This window comes from Stegastes partitus, unplaced genomic scaffold, assembly GCF_000690725.1.
Source record: "Stegastes partitus isolate 25-593 unplaced genomic scaffold, Stegastes_partitus-1.0.2 Scaffold742, whole genome shotgun sequence".
Taxonomy (NCBI): Eukaryota; Metazoa; Chordata; class Actinopteri; family Pomacentridae; genus Stegastes; species Stegastes partitus.
The window spans coordinates 207,592-219,599 of record NW_007578473.1 but is presented as its reverse complement, the minus strand read 5'-3'; the positions used below and the strand labels follow the sequence as shown (position 1 = coordinate 219,599).

General features: G+C 45.4%; 1 protein-coding gene across 1 annotated transcript in view; it reads left to right on the top strand.

Moving 5' to 3' along the window:
- The window catches only part of prex1 (phosphatidylinositol-3,4,5-trisphosphate-dependent Rac exchange factor 1), a 91,058-nt gene that overhangs the window by 7,944 nt on the left and 71,106 nt on the right, over window positions 1-12,008 (top strand). The window contains exons 2-3 of the mRNA XM_008291433.1: window positions 11,229-11,294; window positions 11,458-11,580. Of these exons, the coding sequence (XP_008289655.1) occupies window positions 11,229-11,294; window positions 11,458-11,580 (189 nt within the window). The remainder of the gene's footprint in view (window positions 1-11,228; window positions 11,295-11,457; window positions 11,581-12,008) is intronic.

The following is a 12,008-nucleotide window of genomic DNA, read 5'->3' as shown; positions in this document are numbered from 1 at the left end:
GTAGGTGTGAATGTGAGTGTGCTTGGTTGTCTGTCTCTAAGTGTAGCCCTGTGATAGACTGGTTACCTGTCCAGGTGAACCTGCCTTCACCCTGAGTCCGCTGGGATAGACTCCGCCCCCCATGACCCTGGTGAGGATTAAGGTGTAGAGATGATGGATGGATGTCTTAATGAGACGTGTGTCATTTTGCTATTTTGATTTTCACACTTTCTAATCACAGATGGGTAGTTCAGGAACTGCTGGAACTTTGAAAATCCATTGATTCTTTGTGTTCTTAGTGGTTTTGGCAAATCCATGATGACATCATCCTTTCAAGGCCGCTGGTAGGATATGGGTTCAGAGGTGAACTTTTCTAGCTGGTCTAGACGGTTAAGAACAAGTCAGGCTCATGCTGTGGGTTTCTTCTCATGACTGTCCCTTTATAAATCAGCACCAGCTTCAGGTAAACACGTTCACCTACCAAGCAGTTGGTGGACGTCTTTGGCTGTTCAACCCCAGACGCTCCTGACTGCTGCTTTAACACTTTCTGACAGCTGCTGAGGCGTTCTGGGGTCTGCTTGCTCAGGGGCCTTTTCTTTGGCATTTGTTTGACGTGACGACATCCTTGCCAGCTAGCGTGGCATTATTAAAGGCTTGACTCACACATGTTTGGAGTGTTACTATGCAGTTTGTTCCTCATATGCTGACTGGGTAGCTTTAGGAAACAGGACCACATTTCCACATGACAAGTCACCACACAGCCAGTTTTCTGTGACCCTTCACAAGATAAGTGGCTGAAAAACTAAAAGTAAACAGAGTCCTTGTTTTAATGTTTATTTACCAGAAGTGTTGTCTCCATTTATTCTATAAGTTCAACACTTTCTTATGTCCCTTGTGAAGTGGAAACTAAGACTATTACCAAGTGGTCGCCCAGATGAGACGTTGAGATAGAATATAAGTCAATTGCATCAGTGTTTTATAGCTAGAAGAAGACAGACAGGGCTTTGGTTCTCCAGCAGCTCTGTGAACACTGTTTGAGTCAGAACCAAGAGAGGACCTCTATGATCTGCTTCCCTTTTTGCCCAGTGACCATTATTGTGTCGTGTAAGGCACTAATTTGTTTCTCTGCCACCGTTTCGTCCTTTTCATCCTCCCTCTTTGTGCAGACTGTTTACGTCTGCTGCCCAGTTGAATGTCTGCTGCAGCATCCTTCGTCTGATACGTACAATATCACAACATATATGAAATAATCAGCTGCACTGCATGCTTTTTTTTTTTTTTAATCTGTAGCTCTGGTCTGTTGGAAGCTCTGATGGCTCACTCAACACCATGCTCGCCACACTCTGATCCAGTCTGTGATCACGACGTCTGTCAGCACCAGAAAACATGCGTCCAAACGTCCAGATGGCCTCTGCAATCTGGTCCATGATGTTATCTGCAGATCGCCACATGTCACCCCTCAACAGGAGAGCCACCGAGAAAGAGGCCTCGCAGGCAAACCTGTGTTAAATGTTCCCCGTGAGCGCTCACGTCAGCAGCGTAGAGCGTCAAAAGAGCTAAAGTTAGACAGATTTACAGGTTGAAGCAGATGTGAAAGTGTGGATTTCTGGCTGAAGCAGATGTAAAGATGCTTCTATTTCCGTGTTCATTATGTGTTGCTATTATTGCAGTAGGTGCGAACATGTGTGATGTGCTGCTGGCTTTTGTTCCTGCACAGAATGAGGCTATAATTCTGTGACAGAAACACCTCAAACAGGTGGAGACATCACATGCAGTAGTGAAAATGGCACTTTTACATGCTTGATGGCAACTTAGAGAGCTCAGACGGTTAACTTGAAGCTCCAAAGTTAAAGCTTTAATGGCCTAACAGGGCTGCTAATAGGGTTTGTAGCCCGTATTCATCACGTGTCATCCATTCACTAATATAGCAGAGCTGATGCGGGCTTGACGAGTAGGAAGTCATGTTCAGTTTCCGCCCATGTGAGCAGCTCAAGTTGAAGTCTGAAGTCCAACAAAGCGGAAGTGAGTGAGATGGGGAGAAAAAAAAACTGAACAAGGCTCAAAGAAGACTTTGTGTTTTGGTGATTGGCTCTGCCAAAAAGGTTTCTCTTGGAAGACAGCGAGGGCTAGTTGGAGGGCGAAGGGGGAGCTGAGGCACTTTTGGAGTGTTGGGGAGAGATGTGAATTACGGCTTCACAGAGAAAGAAGTCCGCTAAGGTTTGCTGGGGTCCCTCATTGTGGCAACACCGCGGGCCATTCTCTGGCTCTGCTGCACTCAGGCCACAAAGAGGGGATTTCTTCATTTATTTATTCAATTTCATGCCATGTCGACCCCAAAATGGCCCCATTCCCCCTCCAGAACTGCCCTGTCTCCCTTTGTGGCTGGCCTCCCCAATCCTCTCCCTGAAAAGCGAGATCCTTAATGGATGCATTGTTTTTAGCTTGTTGTTTTATCTGGGATGATGAGAAGTGGAGAGTTTGAGGCTGGTGACCTGAGAACTCGCATAGAAACGTCCCAAAACTGTGGATCTGTGATTCAGTTCGAGGGCTGTTTCAGTCGGTGTGGGAACCGCAGTGGACTGAAAAGAGCCTCTCAGGGACTGCTGGAAAAACCTGGACAAGTGTTAGAGCTTGTTCTTGATATATGGGATCTCTTGTGAGATGTCTGAACTGAGTGAGATAGGCCAGAGCTTCACTGAATGCTGATGCAGCCACGGACAAACTAAAGACGGCCCAGTTTTCACTCTAATCATGGCAAAGGTGCTAAAATGAGAAAAATGTACCCAGAAATAAACCATCAATGTTGGTGTTGATAAAGTAAAGGGATGGTGCGATCTGATCGCTCCACTAAAGGCAAAACGAATGCAATTAAAGGACCGGTTCCACCAAACATCTGACACATGCAGCCATCACACTGGCTTCCTGTTCACAATATGTCACAGTCAAGTTGGTCTTGTGAGCCACAGGAAGATAAACCATTCACTCATTATCACATCTCAGTGATCAGATTCAGATGCGCTTTATTGTCATTGCAATGAGTGCAACAAAAAGTACGGTGCAGAGCTTTCAGTGCAAAGACAAAAATAAATAAAAACGTTGTAAACAACTATATACAACATAATATTAAAAAATATATATATATACATATAAAGATGAAATTAAATAATAAGCACAGTGTATGTTGCACAGAGGTAGTTGCATATTTACAATATATTGCACTTATTACGATAAAGAGGCGTTTATGGCTCTGACAGCAGTTGGAAAAAAGCTGTTTATCAGTCCATTAGTCCTGGTTCTGATGGTCCTGTACCGTCTGCCCGACGGCTCAAACAGGAAGTGTCCTGGGTGGTAAGAGTCCTTCAGGATGGTGTCGGCTCTCCTGGGGCAGAAGGAGCCATGAAGGTCCTCCAGTGTGGGTAGAGGGCATCCAGTCACCTTCTCAGCCTAATTCTGTTGTATTTGATATTATTTCCAAATGGATCGAACATGCTGTGTCACTTACCGTATATGCTGATGTTCATACTGAATTATGTTGTCATATTGGTCTTTTTGTCCGGCAGCTTAATGCCCAATTGACAGACAAACATCCGTTAATCTAAAATGAGAGAAACCTTCTCCATTTATACTGAATCCTAATGATTCATTACGTTAGTCTGGTCATGATGCAGCCACAGATCCTTCTGACACTTTGTCTTCCTGTGTGAGTTATTAAAAACACAGCCAACACCATCGTGTTCTCAAACCTTCCCATCAGTCCAGTTCTAGTGCAGATAACTTTGCTGAAGGTTATAAGTTAAACCAGTGACCCTGAGTGACCCTAAAGAGGAGCTCCCTGCTAGTGGCAGCTCCAGCAGCTCTGACTGGACGTCTGACCTACTTCATGCTGCTGCTTGACCCACTTTGACAATTACGGCACTTCCTCACTTCTCTGTGGTTATTTTCCTGTTTGATTCTGCTTTTTGTGTTCATGACTCTTAATACTTTTTTTTTCAATTTGAAACACGATGAGGAAACATAGATAAATGTTTTTGATTGTTGTGCCAGGTGGATAAATGAATGTCTGCAGAATTCTCAGCTTTCACTCCCCAAAAATATGAAGTCAAAGGTCAGCAAAGAAAGAATGTGTCTTATATTTGTTCACCTCAAAATGCCACACAGCTCTGTTGCCTGAAAACAAGCACAAAAACATGGTATAAGGCTTTTATCAGGAGTGTTCTGTGCAAAAGCTAAATAAAGTTCTTCTAAAACTGGACGGCTGTCTAGCTGAAGAGAGGCCAGAGGAGTGGTGGTAGGAGCAGTTTCATATTCTCTAAAAACCAATAAAACTGAACGGTCAGCATATGGGACCTAGTGCTGGGTCGTGGTCCAGACTTTGATTGGCGGCAGGTAGGAAGCTCTGCTCAGAGGCAGACGAGGCAGACGTGAAGGCAGCAGGCCTCCTGCTCACTGTCCACTGGAGCGAACACTGAGCCCGAGCCAGCATATGGTCCATCTGGATCTTCACACCTTACTGTCTGGCCCCTCTGCGCTCTGATAAACCTCAGCATCGAGCATCATCCCCCCCACCCAGCAGCCGACGTCGACACTTTAGCTGTTGGACATGTGAGATATGAAACCAGCTATCAGTGTTAAACAACGATCACAGTGTGTGGGGCGTAGCAGGACGATGATGGCTGCTGGGCTGGATGTGAAGTCATGGCTTTAACCTGCTGGTTGATTGTAGTTTATAATGAGTGGATGGTGACTTTGCATTTCTGTGTGTTCCTTTATTACATAAGAATAAATAGCATTAACTTTGACTCATTATTTTGCAATCACTGGAACATAGACAACATCAAAGCTAAGGGTTAACCCACAGTTTCACTCATTCCAGAGCGCAGTGTGATTTATTTGTTTGTTACAGTTTGGTCGCATGCCAGCACAACGCTGTCAGACTTTACCGAGAACACAGCTACGTTAGGGGCCTGTCATATACTTCCTTTTCACAAAAGCCGCATGTCCTGTCTAGAGAGGACATCTGCTGCTTTTGTGTCGAGAGGCGCCGCTTCATTCTGCACACTGTTTATTTCCCTTCCCCGCTGAGCTGAACCGCCGCCGATGCGCTCGAGAAGAGACACAAAATCTTGTCACTGGGTGTCTTAAAAAGGTTTGTGTTCTTAGTGATTGCCCCGTTTTCACTTCTGGTTCGGATGCCACACAAACGCACACACACCGAGGCATACGTGCGCACTTCTCCTGTTCCTCGGAGCTTCAATAAAAAACAACTGGACTTCTCTTTTTGGTTCTTCAACACTGCTCTTGCAACATCTTGTACTTTTAGAAGTGCAGCTGCTTTTTGCTAAACTCTGTGGATTTCAGAGACCTGGCTGACTGAGAACACTTATTTGGTTGCAGTCTGGGGTTTTTTTTTGTTGTTGTTTATTTTTTAACTTCAGTGACGAGGACCCGGACTCGGCTCGGTGGGATCATCCGGCCTGGCTTCACGTGCCGTCTCCACCAGTGGCACATTTAACGGGTTTCATGTATCAGGAGGGAGAGTGATGTCTGCCTTTGCACAAGAGTCCTCTGTGAATTGAAAATGTGCACTGATTGCGCAACATGCAGGCATGACAACACTGTGTGTGACTCCAGGCTGTCACAACAACGCGTACAGATGCAAATGTCCAATCATCTGCACCTCTGAGTCCTCCTGGGAAGGGCTGCTCGCTGCTGTCCACGTTGACCTCAGAGCAGTTTATTAACTGCACCTAATTTGACAGTTAAACTTACTGAACTCTCAGGTCTTGTGTCCTGAGAAACCTTTCGAGTGTGAAAACACCCTGCGAGTGAGGGCAGAGGAAGGGGTGTGGGGTTGTGACAATGCTAACAGTGTGCTATACAAAGCTAACAGGCTTGTTTCTGGGAATCTGTGGTCATTCAGTAGCAGCTCTCATGGTTTCAGTGAGCTCAGTCAGCCGATGTGTTCAGGAGGCAGGGCTTTCACCTTCTAGGCTTCTGTAATAAATAGATCATTACACATTGTTAGCTTGAGTATGGAAATATAAACACGACCGTAATACTTCATTCCAGTCGCTTTGTAAGATCTGTTTAAAGAGGCCAAGAGGTTTTAATAGCGGGTGAGATTCTGCTAATTCCTACAATGTGCTTCTGTACTTCTGTTATGAATGGATCTGAGCTTCTGAGGCCCAATAAGGAGAAATCATTTCTATCTATTTATTGAGCAACAGAAAGAAGTTGAGGAAAAGCCTGAAACATGCAGCAATGCTTGCATAACTGCAGTGCAGCCTGGTGAAGGCCAGTATGACTAAAAGTGAGGTTGCTTTATGTGTGCATTGGTTCTCTAATTGGAGGTGTAAAGGAAAGGACTGTTGGAGACGTCAAGGTGAAATAAAGTTGCCACAAAATGTATTTTATTAATTATATACTTTATAAATACGAGGTGTGTCAGAAAAGTTCCAGGACTGGTGTCACAGAAAATATATTTCAAACTACAAACTACCAGTGCTCCCCTTCAGACGATCCACCAGCACGTCTACAGAGATCCTGCAGCGTTTGCTTCATCCAGAAGAGGCAGAGTTGTGTCAGGACCAGTTGTGGTTGCTTCACCATGACAACGCCCTGAGCATCCCACAGCTCCTGGCTGAGAAGAACATCTCCGTGCAGCCTCCCTACTCACCCCACCTGGCTCTGTGGGGTTGTTTCCTCTACCCCAAGCTCAAGGGCTCATCAAGGGGACCCGTTTAGAAGACGACATCAAGATGGCTGTGACGACGGAGCCTCAGAGGAGAATCCTTCCAGGAGTGCATGGCGGCGTGACGAGAAGGCTGAGGGAGTGGTTAGACTCCAGGAGGATTACTACGAAGGGGAACACTGGTAGTTTGTGGTTTGGGTTTGAAATCTATCTTTTGTGACACCAGTCCTGGAACTTTTCTGACACACCTCGTATATCCCCTCAGCTGGTTCATCGTGTTATGGAGAGTTGAACGCTTGATGGTTTTGGTCGGACTTTTAGCTGCTTCCTTTGTAGAGGATGTTGTACTTTCCTGGGTTTACCATAGTGAAATATCAGTGGTATGATTCTGCATTAGTGTCGTACTTGGCAGCTACTTTGTGGTCTGTGAAGGAGCTTCATGGTTTTGCTTCCTGTGGGATTGCATCACGAGCAGTTTCCCCTAACAGTCCGTCACCCTGTGGCAAGAGACCATCATGTGCAATGTTGTGCTGCGTCCTGCACCTGAGCCTCTCTGAGCCAATCTGACTCATTAATACGATTCCACGGGTGTCAAAAATGACTTTGTGTCCCTTCTGAGCAACGGTTATTAACACATTGATTGATGTCATCGCTATTTTTAGATATTGGATGGGAGTAATGAAGCGTGTTACACAATATACATACATATTTATATTTATATATGGACACCCAGGTTTGCTTTGGGTAAACACAATCATCTTGTATGGCTGATTCCAGAAAACTGGCAGACATTGTGCCCATTTAAACCAACACAGGCAGCGTTGTTGTTATTCATCATTGTGTGATTCTCGCTGATCAAGTGCTGATGTCAGAAAGCAGGCAGAAGAATTCCCCAGAGATGTAGATATCAGAGTAAAGAAGGACCGCCTCCTGCCTCTTAGCATGTCGATGAAGACGTTCCCAGCTTCCAGTTGGGAGCTGTTTTTTTCCCCCCAGTGACAAGTGGCCTCGCTGTGGAAGAGACGGGTTTTGTTAGTATCCATATGTTCATTTATATCCTAACCTCAGTGTGTGTGCTGCTCTGAGGTGTTGTCCTCTCAGTGCGAATGGAACATAACTCATAATATGTTGAAGGTTAACTGAGGGTGCAATCGACTTGTTTGTGTCATAAAACCAGAGTAGGAAACACTGACTTTGTTTAACTTTTTTCTAAGGCAGTCCCACAGCGTTAAACCTGACTCATAGTTTGTGAGTGCTGGTGATCTGTCATACGCCAAATGGCAGATTTAAACTGTAGAGAGCCAAAACAAACCAGGTTCCTGTGAAGGTGACTAACTGACCTGTCTGCTCTCTCAGCAGGAGGTCTCTGGTGGTCGTTACGGCTCAAGTAAAAACAGAATATGAAGATCAGTGCGAGTCATGATGCTCGGCTTGTCCATCACATGTCAGCATCTTTCTAATTAGATTCATAACGCCTCAAAATATGACCATCCAGCCTGCAGGAATTCTGAGTTTGAGTGAACCTGGACGTGCTTAGCTTGTGTCCTCTGCTCTGAAGCTGGTGTTGTGATGGAGGACAGGGAAAGCTTCCAGGTTTCTCTTCAAATAATCCTGTGTAGTTTGTGATGGAACAATGAAGACAGCCAATACAACGCTGGGTGAGACCTGGACTCAAAGGAGCTCTTTGTTGCTCCTGCTGACCGTCCTCCTGCTGATCACCACATCTGTGTGGCACATTGGTTTCAGGAGCGAGTCCTGTCTAGGATGGCAGTAACAACTGACTCCAGAGATACTTTAGTTTGTCTTTGCTCTCCACTGCAGCCGCCCTCACTTTCCTCCCCCCTGTATGAAGGACCTGTTTGCTTCTTCTTCTTGTCTCCTCTGTTGGGCGGTAATCTCTCACATGAGTGACTCCTCCGGTGTGGACACCCCACAAGTTGCCATATGGGAGATTTAATTAGCCTCGAGCACAATCAAACCCTCCCAAAACCAGTCAGGAACTACTGCTTCCCTCTAATGCTGGTCTTAATTAGTGAGGTCACTGCTGAGACCTTTGCTTTCTATTTTGGTGCAACCTACGCAAAAACTAGTGAAGACAAAAAATAATGGAGAAGTCTTCAGTCTGTGAGGAACGGATAAAATTGCTGGCTGACTGCTCGGTTGGCTGGCTTCTATCTTTAGAGCAAATGTGTGATTACAAGTGTACGTCTGTTATTATGGCCCAGAACTTACTGTAAGTAAGGCAGCAGCCTGACGCTGTGTGACTGCACAGAGCATGCAAAGGCTTCCTGTAAATCACACGTACCGTTAGTGATGCTGAGCCATGTTTGGGCTTCTCACGGTAACAAGGCGGCTTTGAAAGTAACTGTTTATTTGGTAGAAAATATTCAAGTTTAAATGTGTAAGTGGTTGATTTTGAAGCTTAATGCTCTGAGTGCTGAGTGGTTCGGCCTTATATCATACAGGCTAAAATGCTTCTAGCAGCCAAGTCTCCAGTTCAGTTCCGGGCCGGACCGGCCTTCGCTGCATGTCATCCCACTGCTCTGGTTCCCAACATTTCCTTTCTACCTCCACTGTGCTATTTACAATTTCCCATAGCAGACGCTTTTATCCAAACATCTGAGAGTAGATCACATTCATTCACAGAGCTGCCATGCACGGTGCTTCCTGCCATTGGGAGAAACTTCAGGTTCAGTGTCCTGCTCGAGGACACTGTGGAGGGGATAGAACCACCAACCTTGCAGTTTTAGGTTTAAAAAAAAGTTTGTATTTGTCAAACTTTGGCTACGTAGCCCTGTTGCTGTGCAGTCTGCAGTGTAGCGTTGGCATTGCACTGGTACTGATCCGAGTGTTCCTCACTGCAGATGATTCTGACTCTGTGGGAAGCTGCACATCAGAACATACATTGCTGTTTATTTTTTATCATTTTCAATTGGCTTGCGTGATATGACACTGAAGTGCACTGCTCCACAGCTCCTGTGTGTTTCTGCTTTAACAGATGCTAACACACACTCTGAGCACTGAACAGCTCTAAAGAAGGAATAAAATGATTTCAACATGTCGCTATTAAAAAAAAAAATGCACATACAAAAATACAAAATCAGATAAACTAAATTTCCCGTTACCTTTGAAATATTTTTTCCATACTCAGCAAGAACACCTGAAGGCGTTCGTGTCTGTTTCCTGAGCCGTGTGGTAGCCTGTAACCCCACAGTTACCACCAGATTCACACCTCTTAACACGAGAGTAACTGACTGCCAGCTCGGGCTTCGTCTGATTGGCCGAATGCTCACGAGTTTTATTTTCCGTCGTTGTGTTGTGGTTGTGAATCTGGCAGAAGACACAGATTGTCTCAAAACCTGAATAAATAAAACCAAATCAATGAATACCACTAGAGCCGCCCTTAAACTGACTGTGTGAAGATCATTGTGCTGCCTTTTGAGGTGAACGGTGAAGGTTTAGGGGTTGGAACAGCAGCAGTAGATTTTCAGTCGTTGTACATTCATCATTGAACACGCTGCTTGCTTTTTCTTCTCCTTTCTAACACCCTTGATCCACACACAAAGCTATCAGTTTTCAGACTTGAGGCTCTGAAATGCAGACAGACACAACAGCGGGAGTCTGGCAGATGAAGCAGCCTTCAGGAGTAGAGTTGTGTCGGTGGGTTTGGGAATACGTATCTCCTTTCCTCCATCCCTCTCTGCAGATGAGGCGGCGGCAGACAGACTGAGGCAGGTCGAGCCTGTCAGACACGGTGCGATAGACAGAAATGGGGAAGAGAGAATAAAAGAAACTGTTTGCAGATTCACTTCCCCTGTCTTCACCATTCTTTTTTTTTTTTCCAAGTCAGGATCCTGATTGGCAGGCATGAAGACACACACACACAAACAAAAGTGCACACACAAGCAAAGCTTCACTTGACTGTTCTGGTGTGTGTAGAAGCTGCAGCTACGTTGGCTGATGTCTTACAGCTGAATGCTCAGGTGCATTAGCTTCCACTATAGAGGATCCATACAGTGAGCTTAAAGGGCCACAAGATGTTATACCTGTCGTATAGTGGAAGGTTTTGTAGTACCTAAGGGACAGGGAAACGATGGGGCTGTCTTGCATCATGAAGGGCAATTAACATAAGTGCGTCTTTCAGGCTTGTGTGTTTGAGGCGTATCAGTGCAGATGTTTGTTTCCTCAAAGCAAAGAGAACACATGCATCCTATATGTAAAACAGTCTGTGGAGGGGACGGCAGCAGCCTGTTCAGAACAGGAATAGCATCAGGAGTTATACAGTCTAGGGCTGGTCCAGTAGCAATTTCTGTTCTCGGCCCAATTAATGACAACTATCCCGAATATTTGGGAGGAAATCAAAACTGATATCCCGATTCCAGCACAGCGAACGAATAGTCGGATATTCGGGTGCAGCCCTAATGCAGTCATGTAACGTAGTAATAGTATTTTGAGCTAAACAATTTGCTAAAAACCGACTCAATATGGGACCTTCAACTGACGGCCAAAGACGAGCAGTACCTATTTTTTAAACCTGTTACGTTTTCTTTCCTTTCAGGCGTTTTTGGACCGAATCCGACAAACTGCAGACGACCAACAGTGTCTCTCACCCGAACATGTCAAGGTACGGCGGGGTTTTAAATGAGCCTACAGATCAAATATCAAAAAAATACATCGATGTCAAGCACAGATAAATGTACCGCTCACTGATTTATTGTCTTTATCTCTTGGTCTGCTCTTCCTCCCACCCTCCCTTCCTTCCTCCCTCTGTATTCTCTGGTTTCTAGATTCTGTTTTCAAATATCGAGGACATCCTGGAGTTGCACAAAGAGGTGTTGTCCACTGTGGAGAGCAGCCTTCAGCCTGAACCCCAGCCTCACCATGCACTGGGACATGTGTTCCTCCAGTTTGTAAGTGCCCCGACACACACACACACACACACACACACACACACACACACACACACAACACAGCGACGTGCACACACGAGTGCACGGGCTGACATGTGGCAGTGCTCACATGCGTTAATTCCTCTTCCATGCAGAAACGCACACGAGCTCTTGTCATGGGTTTCCCGTAACCACAGACGCAGGGACAGCGTGCAGAAAATACCCCTTTAATGCTGTTTCTCACATGAAGCACCTCCCCTCTCCTGGACTTCACCCACACACACTCTCACAGACTCTTTAGGTTTCCTCCTGTTAGAACAGACCTGCATCCCGTCAGGAAAAAGACATCGCTCTTCATCAATAGAGTGGCGCCACTCCATCCCATCATCCGTCTATCTATCTATCTATCTATCTATCTATCTATCTATCTATCTATCTATCTATCTATC